The 18,452-nt window shown below is 48.0% G+C and overlaps 1 protein-coding gene across 1 annotated transcript in view; it reads left to right on the forward strand.

The window, feature by feature from the left end:
• The first annotated feature begins 10,439 nt into the window (after nt 1-10,439).
• LOC111272658 (uncharacterized) overlaps nt 10,440-18,452 on the forward strand; it is a 31,337-nt gene continuing 23,324 nt past the window's right edge. The window contains exon 1 of the mRNA XM_022854239.2: nt 10,440-13,586. Within this exon, the coding sequence (XP_022709974.1) occupies nt 13,560-13,586 (27 nt within the window). The 5' untranslated portion in view covers nt 10,440-13,559. The remainder of the gene's footprint in view (nt 13,587-18,452) is intronic.

Below are 18,452 nucleotides of genomic sequence, written 5' to 3' on the forward strand. Positions count from 1 at the left end.
TCAGTGTTGTGTTACATCACCGATAATTACTCATATTACCAAAAGTGAAGAGTTATTAGATTTCATCTGTTATCCGCCGACCACTACAGGTTCTTGGCCCGTAGTCGATAGGTTTTTGCTTGAACTTAGCTGCCGATCGTTTAGAACTTTCTCTTTCTGTTCTGCCAAATGCGATGTAGGAATAACCATCGCTTCATGGCGACATCGCAATTTCATCGTAGAAAAAAGAGGCGAACCTTGTTTCTTAGACACTAATTACATTCGCCCGTTTGTTTATTTGATCCGAAACATACTCAAGTACATGCTAGTCTATTTTGTCTACTATTTTTTGTATTGCCTGACGATTTTTTGCTCACCAGCTTTCAACAGTCAAAAACACTTTGAATAAGGTCTCATTATTTCTAACGACTGGAAGTATCCGACACTCGGCCAACACATTCTAGCTGTTAAAATTGTTGCCATTGATCTGTTGAAGTATGGTCCAGCTAACTTTCGACTTTATACAATTTTCCTGCCTGCTGCATGGTACAGCATCGAATCGAAAATACATACAAGCAGATATACGCAGCGTCGAATCTTATTTGGTGCGCGGTCCCGGTGTTACCACAAAGTCCGAAATATTTTTACATCGTACCGGCCTGTTCGCTATCCGTCCCATTGGCCTTCTTGTAGGATATGACAGCATCGAATGTGAACCGCAAACAAAAAATTGGGTTACGGACTCTATAGGCTTTGCCCATATTCTAGCCCTGTTACGCGGCAGGCCGGCTGACCAATCAGCGTCGTTCATCGTTCCGCCGCGCGACGACTCGAAAACAAAATCAAGAGATATTTGTTAGGAAGCTATCTTAATGTATGTATAGAGCAGATGCAAAAGTTTCTTCCTGTTGAATAGAAAAAGCGAGAAGACAACGAGCTGAACATTACCGCCGCTCTGGCTTCGGCCACTCTGCTGAGCCGCAGTTACAGAACGGGTCTCCTTTTAACTCTTTTTTCACCGTCACTGCCTTTCTCTCTCTCTCCCTCTGTGACCGTGTGTATCGCGCACACGGCCAAATCGCCGGAGTGTAACCCCGTCGACGGCAGTACCGAACGACGTTCTTTAGGTCAAACGCTAATAGCTTTTCAAATGATGCCGCCACCGCATCATCTATGGCGCCAACATTCAACCAGTGGACAGACAGTCAGTTGCGAACCATTGGTCCTCACACCAGACAGTTGCATAGCTGATTGTTACTGCTACGGATTGACGAACACGAAGCCTTTTCTCTATCGAGCTATGTTGTTAATGTTGTTATAGACGTCTTTGGCTAGTAGCGCCGTAGAAGGGACTACGACGTAACGTGCCTTGGCTTTAGCGCTCAAAGACCAGGATAAGACATAAACATTCCTGTTTTTCGCCGGGAGAGAAACGACGCTAGGAAAAAGCGAAGAGAAGAGTTAACATAAAGAGAGCAGCTAACAGCCAAATGACTAGAGCCAGTACGGGAGCAACCGCGTTTGTTAATGCTGCGACTTCGATCAAGCCTACATTGGTAGCAGTCCTTAGAGAACAACTAGAAGGGCATCTTGCTTTTTCACTGTCTTTTTTTTGCTCATGAAATTATCAAGCTTTGCTCCGAATATCGATCTAGTGTTGGCGTTGTCCGACACTGCAAGCCGTATTCAAGCTGAGCCTACATCTACAGCAAACGCAGTGCTGGATGACTGACTGTACGTTGTATCCGCGTTAGCTCGAGCACAGGCAATCGAGCTCAGTCGGCGGCGAGTTGAGGGCTGTTTGATGATCCTTAAGCTCGATGTGACCAAAACGGTAAGCTGTCCTCTGCGCCGGTCGACGTCGGACGCCGCGGTTTGCAGATGACTCGAGACGATGAACGAGACCATAGGAACGATGCGATTGAGATGAGCTGGGGTCACACAGCGCGGGTAGGTCACGATGCTCTTCCGGAGCAGTGGGACGCACTGGTTCGTCCGTTGTTGAGCAATCCGCTGTTCGTCTGTTGACAGCAGTTAGACGCCTCGAGGATTGAGGTGTAGTCGACCAACGCAGTGCCTAACATAAGCAACGACCCCGAGGTAGTAGCGTCTATTGACCAACGTGAACGACCCCCGTATTAGTAGACAGTTGTTGATAATGTTGTGTGGCTACTGTGTAAAAATAATATTGATACAATGACAACTACCATAGTATCGGTAGCTACATGTAGCATAGGCAGTCAGGCAAATGCAGCGTCACAGAGGAATGCGTCGCTACAAATGTCGCTAACATGTCATAACTGAATAGAGGATAACGTTCCGTTTGCTCGCATTAAGAACAGTGCTAACAAGAGTTGAATTTGCTGCCGTTGCGGCGTAATTGGTGCTGGATATGTCAGGTACCTGGCGGTGCACACACTTCATATAGTAGCAGGAGCACTTCTTTTTGGCCACGTTATATGCAAACGGCCAGTGTCAACGGTGTGTTGACACTGGCCGTTTTGACTGTTGCTGTCGGTGCTTTCGCTACTGCCGCCGTTGTCGTCGTCGTTGTTGTTAGATCTGACTTGCTGTTAGCAAATATCATTTCATAGTCTGCCTGTCTTCGTATGAGTGCGATGCCGCTCTTCGTAGAATAGCGGAGATCAATGGAGGGTTATAGATGAGCACGTTCGAACAGTACACTGTCAGCGGCCGCTAAAACGGCTGGCAGGGGTAAATGTATGGGGATGTAGCCTAGTGCTGTGCTGAGGTAGTGTCGGGGGGTGAAAACTCTGGGCCGACAAACGGGCGAATATTTGGACACCGCCGAGTAGCGAATTGAACAGGCACCTTTAGGCAGATTTACAAAAGGCAATATTATGTAATACAAATATGAGGAAATGTGAAAGACTCCTAAGAGAAGTGATCGTTAAATAGTGCAAGTATGCGTAAGCAGGACATTAATAACGGCGATGATTTGCAGGTTGTAGGAAACGAGTAATACCGTCAACAGATCAAATGCGATTAATCTTTGGCCGGGTAGGTTGGAAACATGAATTGGGATACGATTAAACAAACACGGACTTCTTAAAAAAATCCGTCTCGAAACAGTATTTCGATGATGCCTTGTATTCATTCTAGGCCGGCTTACATAAAAATTAGCCCAACGTTTACATATTACAAACAGTCTTTTTCGTTTAATGGTACCGTCCTGCGCCAACAATAGCGTGGACGCCAACTATGCGTCAAATAATGCTACAGTCTCAAATATTAGCTTCTCATTCATTACGGCCCACTTGAGTCAAATCCACTAATTTGATTTTATTGCGAAAGTCTGTTCTTGCCTTCCAAACGCACTGGTTCCGCTATTAAAGTCTTGATCCGAATCTTTCACCTATTATTTATGTCTTTTGTCTACTGAGATTATACACATACACGTGTAGTTCTTTAAGGCAGGTCCGACGCTCCAACCGCGAGCTCTGGCCGGATCGTGCGCATAGCCACTGAAATGACAAACGCTAGCAGTGAGCATCAACCGACCGAACTTTCGTCCGCAATTCAACAAGGCTGTTTCTGACGGATGCCTCCTCCTAAGAACCCGCGCTTCTTTTCCAATCGGTCTTTCCCCAGGCATAAGTACCAGTTGTTTCTAGTCGACAAAACCAACATTGACAGTAGGCTTTATTTGGAGCCTTGAGGTTTGTGGACCCCTCGGGGTGGACTTTAGGACTCAGATCTAAGGTCTGGCACGCATAGCTCTGATTCCGTCTTCGAAGCAGAGGGCACCTCAATGGCTTCATCCGTCAGCACCAGCCCTATTCCTTATCTACGATCATGCCAGATCCATCGCGTGGTTGCCATTTTTTTTCTACGATTTAAGTGAGAAACGGCTCATTTCCTTCCTCTAGAGCAAACGGTATCGAGAAAGGAACAATGGGTCCTACTGAAATGCCAATGTCCTTTACGAGCGAACCAATGCTAGCGAGCCATCTAGACGACAAGAAGCGACGTTCCTCCACCTATCAAGACAACGGTATTCGTCTACCCAGTTCCCCTTTTCTGTCGTTCTCTCTGTAGACATCTTTCCTCTTCTCTCCCTCTCCTTTTCTGTCTCACTCCTTCGATAACACCGCGCCCCTCTGCGCACACTTTCTAGCCCCCCTCTCGCTCCCGTTCCCGATATTTTTTGCTGTCGCATACTACGCAACGCTAACCCTCACCCGCGTTTTCTTCTCTTATTGCCCTCCTCTCTAGCACTAGTCTTCCGGCCCTTTTCCTTAGTTCGCCATTGGCTCCGCCTGACCAGTAGCCGGTTGTGATGCTTTGTTCTGCACGCCGTAGTCGAGTTATTACTGGCCTAAATAAAACTCACTCATTGGAAATGCTGAGCAGACGACGGCGGAAGCAACGACGGATTTACCGGGTTTTTTGGTTAGGTTAAGCTGAATTAAATGAACTAGGTCTACTGCTGCTGCTTATACCGCGAGATGGTCTTGTCTGGCTTCTAAAACAGCTCCGGAGCCAGCGCTGTCTGACTGTGTGCAGGACCGTGATTGCGTCTCCTCTCCTCGTCTTCGAAAGTGGGGGATTAAGTGGCGAATTGGGAGGGAAGAAAGGAAAACAAAGGGAGTTTCGGTTTTTTGCAATTGCCAGTAGTCGTGGCCAGTAACGGTAATGGCAATGCTGAAAATGCAGGCGATTTTTGTTACGAAAAAGAAAGCCGACTCTAGTGGTGGGGATAACAATCGAGGCAACCATCTATCTCATTTGTCGCTTCGGTTTTGTTCGCGTTACTCTCTTGCCTGTTTTGACAGTCTTTATTTTTTCCGTGTCGTTTCTACGGTTTAAGGAATATACCTAAAATCGTACACGTCAATTGGTTAGTATGTAAATCTTACTGACAGCAAGTCCGTTCAACTGTGTGAAACAGCAGCCGCTGCGAGAGGGATAGTCGCCAATAGCCAAGCTAGTGGTCGTGCTAGGGCGGCCTACAACCTATAACGAGGATCCAACGAGGCAACATGACTTCATGTGGGCGTGTGATGTGCGAGAATATCCGAAACATGGGCTTGTAAAAGACGGAACCGCTATTGGGAAGAAACAAAGAGTCGTGATGGCTCCCTGTTCCCACTAGCTGCCAAATCCTCGCAGCAGCAACGGGTAGAAACGCAGGAGTGGGTCCGCGACTCTGTGTGAGGCGTGTCGGTCGGTCGGGCTAACTCTGTGATATAGACACGTAGACGATCGAAGTGGCCGAAACTCACGTTATAATTTTGACCGCCGTAAAAGCTGTGATCGCTGCTGGTCTCGCGCGAGCCTGCGGGCCTAGGTACCGCCATCGCACTGGGAGCGAATTGGATGGAACAGCCTCCACTACCACCATGAAGAGTAGGAGCATCCAGAATAAGCTTGGGTTGCGAGAGACGACTTTAGCGCGCAAGGGCCAAGCAGAAACGAAGCAGGAGCCCAACAGTGCTATACTAAATACAGAAGGGAATGAAGAAAGGGAAAGGGTACTTCGGTGCAACGACGTCAGCTAGGGCTGTTCCTGTTTAGATACTACTCTAATTCTAGTAAGATCACAAGTCATCCTTATACTTCTAATACGGCGGCGGCTGCTGCGAGGGGAAAGTTGTACTACGGCAGCCGACTTGAAACATTTTACGCAGCCTTCCTGCAGCCGTTTCTACAACCCTCACAGCCATCGACTTCATGGCAGCGGCTTCTGGCGCCAGCGCCAACGCTGACGCTACCATACTCCACACGCGCCAGTATAACGGTCAGCCTGGATAACAGAGAGTAGAAATCAAGGAGGCAGATTTGGGGGTCCGCAGAGAGCGCGAAAAGAGGCCGAGAGTAAAGAGAAAAACGAAGAGCGCTCTAACAACGGCAGCGATCCAACGTCCCCGAACGTGCGGTAGGGATGGTGAGGCCGCGGTAGCTTCCCTGGTATCGTGCCATCATAATCATTGTCGTGATGGGTGTCTTGCCGCGTCCTCTGAGCCGAAGGATGCGGCGGAAGGATTTAGTCAAATGTAACCGCCTCGCTTTTAAGTAGCATTGCCGGCGCATAAAGACTGAAGAAAAGGAGAAATTGAAATGATTGGTCTCCTAGCGCATTTATCCTTCAGGCGGCTGAAGTTCGAGTTCTCGAGTCGTTACGCACCAACGAAGAATGAGGCTGTAACATTGGCAGACAAATACGAAAACACACATACGCTGTTAGGGAGAGTATAGTCGATTGGTGCCTTCAACAAACGCATATCTCTGGTGAAAGCAGAGGGAACTGGATTTTCATTTGACGCCTATGGGCTTGAGCAAATTGGATACGAAACAGATTGTCTTTCTTATTACTGATCCTGCTACAACGATTCATATCTATTCAAATTCGTATCCATGAGAAATAGAAGAGGAAATACATCAAAATTAATTTACGATTCCGGCCATCTTGATGTCATTCTTCGGTTTCAATAACAAGCGATGTTTATTCATGCTCTTCCCAAGCGAATATTATAGGGAAAATACATGAAGCAAAATTAGCCTCCTATGTGTTGTACGGCATATATGTTTCAAATTCAAAAGGTACAATTGTGTACCACAATCGAGTGAACGCACTGCGCTTGTTTCCGGGTCAAAGACCAGCGAAGCCTGTCGTCCGTCTATTTTCTACGATGCACGAAAACGCAAACTTACTACGACGAGCAATGCTTTTCGTGCCGGCTATTAACGGCGCCGTTGTTCGTGTACTCCTCCAGAAAGAGCTAAACATAAAAAAAAATTACCCCTTTTTCGTTTTTATCTCGGCAGGAAGCAAATTTCTACTGCAATTTTAGGAGTTGACTTTCAGCGAATATTGCTTCGGCCGTAGTGCCAGAAAGTGGGCGCACCGCCCCGCAACCTTACGTCGTATCTGTGCAAGAACATAGCTAGTGCTGATGGAACCTCAGGCTACGTCGAACCCCCCGACTATCGTTGAAGCCGATTACTGCAGTGGCTCTGAGAACAACGACAGGATAGACAGGGCGCATGATGGCGACAATGAGAATATTCTACCAGTCCCCTTTGGAACTCTATTTCAGAACATCGCTCTATCCTCGCGAGACCTTACTAGAGAAACTGACTGGTCGTGGGGTAACAAGGTCTGTCTGTTTACCACTTTGTCCATTCGTTGTCCAAACGTCAGTCAATCCATTCTGTTGTAATCGTCGGAAGATCGAGTCATTCCTAGCCAGTTTCTCGTCTACGAGTCTTCCCCTTCGCAATCGCCGGGCAGTGCATGCTCGGACAAGTTTACAGATATTAATTTTTTCTCCGAGCTTCATATCTATGTATTTGCCTGTCTTTTCTCCCTGTCTCACCGGTTTGTGCAGTCGGATCCGACACAGTCCATGCTCTATTCCCTGCCTTTCTGCCGGCCCGTTTGTTACCGTCTATCTTTGCCAGCGGCGATCCAGTTCGCTTCTCTACCCGATTCTTGTATATCACTTGCCGGTACCTCTTATAGCACTGATTCGGATTAATACTAGATCTACAATATAGACAAGATGTACTGCGATGACTTCGAAGAACTGACACACGGCCAGGCAGCATAACCTTTGGTTTATTCGGTTTGCGCTCGATTCAGCCCTTACTACAGCTACAGATGGCGTCAGAAGGCAACAGGCGAGTCTTCGAACCGATTCTCTGGGTCTCTAGAGTGAGTGCCGCAAGCACCGAAGCGGCCCTAGCGAACAGAAGTTGGGCGAAGCCAGAGCCGCCAGCTGCCACCGCACAGATGGGCTGAGAGGTACATTTAAGAGAGGGGGGTGTCCGATTCAGCTCTATAAGCGAACACTCCGTTAGTATCTAAATACTGCCCTGTTAGTATAGGAGGAGGCCCATAATGGCAGCCATAGGTCGCAAGACTAGTACATAGAAGCGGAGCATTAAAGAGCGGTTTTACTACCGCAGCGTGTACTAGCACCCGGCACCTTTTGGACGACAGACGATGACCCTTGAACACGATGCGCTAGTCACGGCGAAGCAGCGTCTAGCACGATCGCTTTCATTTGCGCTAAGTGTGCACACTAAAGCCTGTCGCCTATTCGCTTAGTGTTATTGTCGCTTTGACGCTGATGCGTCGTTGGCTGCTATTACTGTGGCGCAGCAAAATTATATTAGAATAAACAGCTGTTATTGAGTCAGTACGGCTGGATCTAAACTCAATCGAAATGAGCTGTGCCGGACTATAGTAAAAGGCTAAAATGGCCATTTGATCGGAGTGACATGGCCAATTCTAGGCCATTCCTCGGATGGAATATCGTCTAGGACCGATTTTGTCTGCGTTAAGTCTTGTTTAGCGACGCCCAGTTCGAGGCAAGTCTATAACGAAATCTATGGCAAAATAGACAGAGCAGAGTTTCCAATATACGCCGATCAGCAGAATGCCGGCTATATATATAGGGAAGCGAAGTTAAGTGAGCTTCAGCTACAGCCGTTAAGCTGATTGAGTTGGTGGAAGCAGCGACGGCGACGGTGGCGCTGGTGATTAAGTATGTGCGGCGTAGTAAATGTCTAGCCGTCAGAAAGGCGAATGATGGACACACACTTATTGGTCCTGCATACGACTTTACAGCAGCCCTGACTTCGAAGTGGTTGGCCTCACCAACGAACGTAACGCAATTCCAAGCAGGATTTTGTCTGCCGGCGACGTTAGCGGTTACTGCTGCTGCTGGGGCTCTACCACTGGTTTTCTCCGCGCAGTCTGATACAGTACTTGGAATTAGCGACTCGGCGTAAAAGCCGAGGCCACTCTGACCCGAGCTGACCGTTCGTATATCAAAGGTCAGCCGGGAGAAAACCTTTCTATAAGGTTAGGCTTACCAGGACAACACAGAAATAGAAAAAATAAAAAAGGCCACAGATCGCCTGCGAAGCATTACAGTATCTTGGCCGCTGGCATTGCAAATGTGGGACATCTGTCTTAGCGCATTTGCGAACAGTAACTTGAGGTCCTATGAAGCGAAGATGTTTGAAGGCAGCTGATTTAACGAATGGGCTGGATTCCTGGTAGTTTGACCGGTCAGTTCGTTCCTGTGACAAAAATCGAGAAATAAGGGGCATCGAAGCGTCTGCGGCGGGAATTCGCACTATCGACGCTGAACAACCTCCAGGATCCGAGGTGGTTTACGATGGCCAGTCTCGATAAACTATTGAGCATTAATGTTGGCGCGGTTAGGACGAGAACTTGCACGACTTCTCGCTACATACTACAGAGATCGGGCTTTTTCGAATGATGTAGCATTCGTAGGAATAATTTTCGAATGGCCGCAGTTCGTGTCTCTATTAATGACTATGCTAGCGGAGAATGAACTGTTATCCCAAAAGAAAAGGAGGACCAACAGACAGACGAAAGCAACCGCCACAGTTCTTTCTTTCAGTTTCTGGATGGCTGCCAGATAGTGGGTGGCACAAATGAAGGCTGCGATGGTCTGGGTCCATCCAGGGGATCTCTCCACAGAGAAAGGAACGAGTTTAAGTCAATATGGGAATGCGTACTCGGGTTAGCCTACCAGCCTACGGGGTTTTGTAGTCTATTGGAAGGTCGATTCGCCGAGTTCTTCATTGTTGGTGGAGCGCCCCTAGAAAAGAGTTTTCATGTACTGTCTGCTAAGAGTTGGAGAGACAACAGGCCGGCGCGGTGTTGGATACCCGTTGCCGCCAGCGCGATTGCAAATAGCAGTAGCAGACTGGTTTCAGTACCACAGCGTCGCAAACCCTGTGCTGCTTTCGCCCTTGCTTCATTGGCTCTAGGCGTATGCGTAACAACTTCGTCTTTAAACGCACTTGGTTTTAACTTATTTAATGCACGAACTCCTATCTGTGGCTAACTGTAGAATCTATTTGGAGTTCGAGACTTTAAACAGGCATCTTCGTTTGCCTTTATATATGTATGAGTATGTTATGTTTGTATTGGAGGTCTTCTCTTATGGTACTACGTTAGGGAACATGCTTAAGCTCGTTCTCAGGGTCGGGTGCAAGCTTGCTTGAGGACTCGGCGCAACTGATTGCTTGTACAGCAGCTAGAGGTCGCTGGCGGCGGAGACTCGGTGGAGCGGATACTCCAAAGACACTGCTTTGCGTCGAGTTCGCTCGAAGCTGCTGCTGATCTCCGTACGAGCTTGTCTGTCTCACTCACGCTAGTGCCCTCTCACAGCCTATTTAACTCTCTCTTTTGGTTGGGTTCTATTCGCCGCAGCAGCTGAAGTCAGCAGCGCCGACGGCAGCAGCGGCGGCGGCCGCCGCCGCCGATCGCATTGGCCATGCTGGTGGGGTAGAGGTTGGCGGCAGAGTAGCTCGATAGGTAGTGTGGTGGGTTGAGGCTCCCTCGGTTCGTCAGCTCTCCCTGCAAGCAGCAGCGCTACCAGCGATCGAGAAAGGGGCCTAGCGAGAGCCGACAACGGGAGGCAGCAGGAGCTCACGAGCAAATGAGCTGAGGAAGGCGCAGGCTCAAAGCTCACACAACGGCCAGCCGCAGTGGGTGCGTCGGCTGCTTCGGCATCAGCAGCTCAGCGCACCCATGTCCGACGACCCAAAACCGTCCGCCATACATACACACGCAGCAGACAGCGTAAACTATACACACTGACATACAAATACAGCATATACAGGGCACAGAGTCCATCCCGTAGACTCGCCCAGCTGCACACAGACACACACACACACACGGAGGACATACAAATACACACAGACCGATACATCACCGAGTCGGTACTTGGCAGCGCAGCTTACTCCCTACCAGCGACGCTGGCCTGGCATGTTTCGCATAGCCTCAGTACTATCTAACAACTGTCGAGTTATCCAACCAGCAGCTGTGCAGCAAACAAGCCCTCGGCTGTAGCCGCCGCCATCACCGCCGTCGCTGAGATCGCTTCTACCGCCACCGCCTGCTGCTACTGCCTTTCCTTCAACAATCTACAGACCCACAGACTCCCCATAAACTTACGCAGTCTCACACACTCAGATAGAGGGACTCACACGCTCATAGACACGGACATAACACACGGCGAGGCTCACCGCTGGAGCGGAGTGGCGGAGCCGACTCGGCTCTGTGAGCGAACAGACGACGGGAACGAGGTCCAAACGCGGGTGGCGGTAGTACACAGATCGCGCTGCACCTCCACCATCGCCGGGTGTCCACCTAGGATCGGCGAGCACAGGAGACAGACGACAGAAACGCGCGTCATTGGCGTTGTTCGCGTTCGTGTCCGTCCCCCGGCTCGTGCGAACTAGGCTTGAGCCCGATGCAACAAGCCTGAACCTGGCCTCGACAAAAAGGAATAGACCTTAGCCAGCAAGGCCAAACGAATAGGCCGTGCCAGAAGGGCCAAACGCCAAGCAGTATCAGTAGGCCGCGCAGCAGCAGGCCGAAGACCAACAATAAGAACGACGACGACGACGCGACTCGACAGCAGACCGATAGCAGGCCGCCTCTCCGGGCAGTGGCAGCTGGGCGCGGAGCATCATCGTCAAAAGCAAGCGGGCAAGACGCGACACGTCGGCAAAATCGACGCTAAAGCCAAAAGCTAGCGAAATCGGCACGCAGCAGCTCGCCATCGCCCGACTGCGGCCCGCTACTGTTGTCGTCGTAGCGTCGTCGCGCGTCACACCGAACGCAACCGCAAAGCAAGGAGTCCACCCATAGGACAGGTACAAGCGATTCAACACCACAGAGTTCCTGATGTGAAAGAGGAACGAGGTGAATCTAGCAGTAGGGAAAATCTCATGCAGACTCGAAGCTGCTTAATTGGCGCTGAAGCAAGAGGTGGCGGCGGCAGAACGACACAAGGCAAGAGAACGAACAACAAATTTGACTACTGTATGCCAATTAGACAGTCCGCTAAGTAATAATGGTGTCGCAAAAATGTCGAAGTCGTCACTGACACAAATGCCACCGCTTCTTCTGCGGGAATAGGGTCTTCCACCGAGTTGACGTTGTATCCTGCGATCTCACTACGGCGACGCGTATCCATTCTACTAGCGATGCTACGACACCAGTTACGTTCCACTATTACTACAGCATAGAACACCAACTACTAAAGGAAACGAAAATCGTCACGAAATCAGCAGCAATCCTTGAATTCCATTTGGTCGACGGGAGAGCAACAAACCGCAAGTGTGATTAGTAATAGTAAAATGATTATGGTCGTTGAAAAAAGTCGTAGAGCAACTGTAGCAGATATATAGGAGGGAATTAAAAAAATAACGGGCCGTCCTGCCGCTAGCGTCCCTATCGTCAACTCCTGTTATAGCCAGCTTAGCTAAAGCAACAAACAAAGAAGAGTCCAAAGCAAGTACCCGTGTGTGTGTTTCAAGCCGCTTTTGAGTGTGTTGTCACCATTATCAGTGTGATTTTTACTATCAGTGAAATAGCAGTTGTGTGTGATCGTGCATTTGCTTTTTTTCGGGTCGCGCGTCAGTGAAAATCGCTTGACGGAGCACCGGTGATTTTAGATGGTGGCGAAAATGATGATGATGATCCAGTGAGACGTGCAGAAAGCAACAACGAAGTGGATAATAACGGATTCACTCTACATCAGCATCGTGAGCTTCCAACTGTCAATCGCTGTTGACCGGTGCTCCGACACCCGTCGTCTGCTCGACGTTGCCTCTGGCTCGTTCTACTAATGGTTATTGTATAAGAGTAAGATACAAACGAAAAGGAAGCGGACAGGAGAAAAGGAACAGAAAAAAATCATTGACAAAGTGTTAGTTGCTACTGACTTAGAACCGCAGACAGTAGACGTTGCCAATCGACAACAACCGTGCAACAACGATAACGACAGCTGGAGATGCCTGCGGCGCATGAGCGTATTATTGACGCGCAACCATGCAGCAGTAGCAGCAGCAGCGCCGATGTATCATGACTCTATCGCAGACTATGTGATGGAAGATGCTTTAATATATTTTCAATGTTTTCTAGTGAAGTAGGTGGATCAGCGTGCGTAGTTGTGTTGTGGAGTGGTTTTCAAAGTATTTCTAAAGCTGGTAGAGGCCACCAATGCATCCGGCTACCGTTTTTGTCCAACTATTAGCGTCTCTCTTTCTTGACTTCTCAAGCATTCGTTAGTGTAACGGCGATTATCAGTCTCATTAGGGCGGATCGTAACGTCCACATAACAAGCACCATACAGGTACGATACGATAGTTACCATTTTCAATGGTTTCTGTGGCTAGCTATTTCTCCGTTGCTTGTTCCAAGCTCAACTCACGCTGTAACAATTCACTGCATAGACGGTTGACCGCTTGATTGGCGGACGCCGACACGATTACGTGCCACGAAAGTAACCCAATTAGAATCTCACGCCGCATCTAAGTATTTTGCATTTGAGGTACTAGCGGCTGGAAGCAAACTAGCACCGGCTAAGACTACGATGAGAACCGCGATGGGAAGGCAGCGGCAAGTGTGATTAGACGCCAACAACAGCAAAAACCAAAGGATAATTAAGAGCTTACCTCATCAAGCGGAAAAATATAAATAAAGAAGCAAACAGATCAACAGGAAGAGGAAATAGACAGCTTCAACAACAGCTTAGAATACTCCTGCTACTGCCGACAAAATGTGTGATCCCTACTCAAAGCTGCTGGTAAGCAACAACTGCCTACAGCGTAACAGACGTACAACGCACAAAAAAGAAGACGTGTCAGTCACCGACGACTACACAAATTCAATCAGATTCAGCCAAGTGATTCTTGATTCAAAAGTCGATTCTTCGAGCCTTCGAAAAACGTGTAGAGAGAGATCGTAGGTGACGGGGAATAGATTCGCATAGAGGAAAACGTTACAGAAAACGAATGGAAGCATTGGTAGTGTACAGATTGACGATGTTTACATTGGAGTATTTTTTTATATGTGCATGAGCTAATTACGATTATGTTTTCTCAATTCTATGCATATCCAAGGCGCTAGTGACCTACAGATGCCCATATATATATATATATATATGGGCATCTGTAGGTATGATTGCCAAGTGTTGGAGGTGATATCGTCTAGGATATGCTTGGCAAGAAGACAGCGACTGTTTGAAAGGAACAAAATGGATTTTTACTTATTGGGATGTTCATACGCCCAAATTGAAGAGGTAATATTACTGGAATAAGACTCCTGCAAATGTATCCGCGTTTCCTAATAATAAGTAAGTGAGAGATTCTTTCTGCAATCTCGCAAGCATGGTTACTTCGTTGGGGTAGTCGAGACACTGTCCTATATCAAACTTGTAATGCCAAGATTTTCATCGTCCTGTTTATCTATGAATCCATTTTGTCGGTGGTACGAAGAGTTGGGTGAGGCGTCTTATCTCGAAAATCTCAGTTAGAATGAAGCAATTTACCTCAAGTCGTCTCCTGCCTGCAGGAATGCTAGGCGCACCTTTAAAGAAACAACGGTCGTGTAAACGAACTCGATGATGTTTGCAGTCCCTAAACCGCTTCTTGGCTGACACTCGAGGTATCGAGGTTCGGGGCCTTTGAGAATAGCCTAGGATAGGGTAATGTAAACGGCGCTATTTCAGTTACAGTTAGCTACGCGGTGGGGTAGCAGAATGAAGGGTGCGAAGGACCAGAGGCGTCGTATTCGATAATCATAACCAGCATGTTCGTAAACCAACTTCAACGATTGTTGAGATGCTTAAGCTTTTATGTTATGGATTGTCGGTGTTTGGGTCGACGGTGACAATGCTTCGTGTGTCTTTAAAACAACCGTCAAATAGTGTAAATCGTCAATAGATTATAAGGTTAGCAGAACACGTGTAATGTTTATATCGTCCATTACATTGTCATTTCTCTATTGTTGTTTTTGTATTTAAAATGTGGACACGGACAAATGACTGGATCCATTCGATTCACTGAAACGCGCAGAAACTGACTATGCCCTATTAGAGTTAACTTACTGTCGATGACGCGTCCTTGCGCGGTAGTCTTCGGCCTGGGTAGAACAACTGCGCTTGAACAGCTCCTCAGTTGATTTGCTCTCATCGATCAAAGAAAACAAGCTTCATTTCCTGCTTTCCTTTATGCTGAGCAACTTCTAGATAAGAAATGCCCCTGAAAAGCCTAAAATTAGTTTGCCCTTGGTGCAATCGTTGATTGTGTGCCCCGACCTGCCTGCTAGTTAGCTTGTCAACAAGCAAGGTTCGGCATAGCCTTTGAGAAGCCTTTAACCTAACATTATTCTAGCACAACTTTTGACGCCCTAGATCCTCCGCCCTGTTCTTGTTGAACATGTCGGTGTCACAGAGCATCTAGAGAGCAGACATTAGTCTTGCTGAACTTCATTCAGCTGCCATGTCCGGCTGCTTGTTTCCATTACTTTCCTCAGTCCGCGACGGTAACGAACACAGTTTGGGTCTTTAGTAGCAACTTAAAGGATAGTAAAGTCCAAGGAATAGCAGCAGCATCCATTGTAGCTATAGCCAGCCGCTAACTTAGTTTCTCATTCCCCTTTCTTGCTCTGGCTACGGCGAGAGCTTGGGAGTCCGTTATGAAGCGACTTGGCCGGAGCTCCTCCACGGGTCGGAGCTCAGCTGGCGCCTGGATCGACGGCTGGATCGCGGCAAAGCGAAGCTGCTATGCAGCTCTATAAGTCACCTGAGTCTCTTCCTCGTTGCATTCGTTCTACGCGCTACTGCAAACTATGCCTGACTCAGTAATTTCCACAATTGCTAGTATTGCAGCTTTCACATCTTAGCGGTAGGACCTTATGCTGGAGTCCCCGACGCTGCTTTTCTATATAGAGTCGTTGTGCTGCCTGCAATCTTAGTTTGGGCCGAAGTAACACCATTTGTTTTGAGGGCCGTTCTATGGCTAAAGCAGGACAGCTCGTGCTGAAGCTAAAGTCGCATCGGCAGTGAGCGCCGATCTAGTAGCGAGCCAGCTGCGTGATGTGGTGCTCACCGGCCTGGATTGCCGTTCTCGCACAGAATGGCGACAGGATCGAGTCGAGTTGGCTCAACTTGGTCTGAGTGGTCTGGCTTGACTGCGCTAGTTGTAAGTCTGCTTGTTTGTGAGGCCATGAGGCGGCATGATGGGTCGCTTCATTCTTTCGAGTCAGGCCGTGTCCGGCATTGTTGTTGCCGATCGGGATGTCGACTAGGACTTCGAATCTAGACTTTGGCGAGCTTGATGCTCCGGCCATGTCGTCGTTATTGCTGTAGTTGCTACCGTACTTCTTATAGGCGTTAGCTTGGCATTGTTGATGGACACACGGGCAGACGGAGCTGCTGCTGCCTGCCTGAGTAAGCGGTGATCGGCGAGCGGGTAGCAGGCCCAGGACTAGCCGTAAGCTATGTTTGGACTAATGCTTCAGATAGCTCGTTGAGCCTCGCCTATTCTCTCCAGGTAGCTAGACTGGATCGACGGATCGGTCCTTCGATTGTTTCGTATATGGGGTTGTGGTAGGGACAAAAGCTACCGAATTGAGCCACTAAAAAACACGGCACTAGCGAAGTTGCTGTTGTTGGCGAGTAAGAAACAGCTGAGAGGACTGTCTCCTATGATATAAGGTGTGCGCCAGGAGAGCAGACAGGCAGATGCCAGAATACACATAGTAGTTGCACTGTGCAACGATTTGAAACGATCGTGGCTGAATTAAGCAGGGTTCGATCTAAGCTACTGAAAGAGTGTTGAATAAAGCTCAGTTCTATGCGTAACGCTGTCGAAAAGGTGGCTATATAAACCAGCTTCATTTTGGTGGGATATTCTGCAGCGTAGCATTAACGCTTTATTAACGTCGAGCAAAGATTAACAAATATTTGTTTATGTTGAAAGGTGATGAAAGTTTTAAAAACAATTTAAGCAATTGGTGATAAGCAACAAAATCGACAAGGAAGGTTCAGTTGTTCGTGCACAGCAGCTGTGAACGTTGTCCTTACTCCGCTCTCTTGAACGAGGCCTACAGCCTGTCTGCTGGCATGCAGAAGGCTAAAGCAAATTATGTTTAAGGATGACAAGGGACATACATATGCCAAATATGTCTGGTCGCAGTTGTATCAGTTCCTTGTAATTAGCCAGCCGTAGTGCCGGCAATTTAGTGATAATTTAGTCAAGGATGAATCAGTTTAGTGAAAAATGACAATGTCAAAAAACATCATGTCGTTTGTGATAACTATTTGATTTAACTGTGCTTATACTATGTCAGTAACCATTAGATCTATGACACGTGGTTTGATACCTGATCTAACCATAACTTCCATCCTATGCCGTCATCTACACCAGCTTAAATATATGTTCACATGTGCTATATAAATAACTTATATATAATATGAAATATACATTGTTTGCGTCCTAGAATCTGTTTTTTTACACACACATAATTGCAATTCGATTTATATTGTTTCTGCAGTGCGGTCCCTCACATGCCTTGAGCGGTCTGCTGCAAAACACTGGCTAGTATGATGAGATTTTTATGCTTGTGTTATTTTCAATGCTACCCTTGATACACAATGAATACCACGTCCCCAGCCGGTGCTCCAGTGCTTTTCATGCATAGCACCGTTGTGCTCGCGGACTCCTCGGTGAAGCGGCAGACAATCACTGTTAGCTCCCTTAAACGGCATAGTGAATTTTGCCACTGGCATATAGTGGGTCCAGAGAGGGGCGGTGTTCGACTTGGTGACTCTATTAGGTGTGTCGTCTGCCTGTTTGACTCAAACTGGACACTGAAGCCACTGTCGCCTTCGCTCATAATGTAAATGACAGTGTGAGTTGCTTGAAGCGAGCGCAGTTCTGTTCCATGCTGCGTCCACTATAGCGGATCGGCTGGATGGTGGAGGACCTCCGTCTGGTAAGTATTCCATATCACAGCGGGGGGACGACGACGACGACGACACAGCCCAGTCTGCGAAACCCTAAGCGCATTCATGTCTCCAGCGCTTTGGTGTTAAGATTTCGAAACGATTCCTGTTTGTGCTCTAGCTGCTATCGTTTATTCTCGCATGGTCCAAGGTTTCCCTTCTCCGGAAGGGGCCAGAACCGGGGTGGCGAGCGCTTGCGAAATTGAGGTTAGGTCAAACTAGGCTGTAACATTAAAGCGGTGCCTGCTGGGCCTAGGTGCTGGCCATCATTATGATCAATTGGTGGGAGGAGTATCAATGTGATAATGAGCAACCGACGAGAGTCTACAATCGGGTCTTCAGCGTCCTCAGCCCTTGGCGCCAAGTATGTATGAGCGCTGAGTTATCAAAGCACGGTAGCTTCTTTTCTCCTGTGAGTCCTGTGATGTGAGGTCAGAATTTTGGAAGGGGCAGAGCTACTCTTAAACGTCATTAACCGGCATCGAAAGAGCAGATGGAGCACAGGAGCGGAAAAAGAAGGTTCTCACTAAAGGCAATGACAGACACAGCGCATCGCGTGGACCAGTACGGAGGTACGTTAACAATTTTTATATACGATGGCCATTTCGTCATCTACGAGTCGAGACGCATGATAGTGACATGATCGTTGTAATTACTTGAACC

This window comes from Varroa jacobsoni, unplaced genomic scaffold (assembly GCF_002532875.2).
Source record: "Varroa jacobsoni isolate VJ856 unplaced genomic scaffold, vjacob_1.0 contig02889, whole genome shotgun sequence".
In the NCBI taxonomy this organism is placed as follows: Eukaryota; Metazoa; Arthropoda; class Arachnida; order Mesostigmata; family Varroidae; genus Varroa; species Varroa jacobsoni.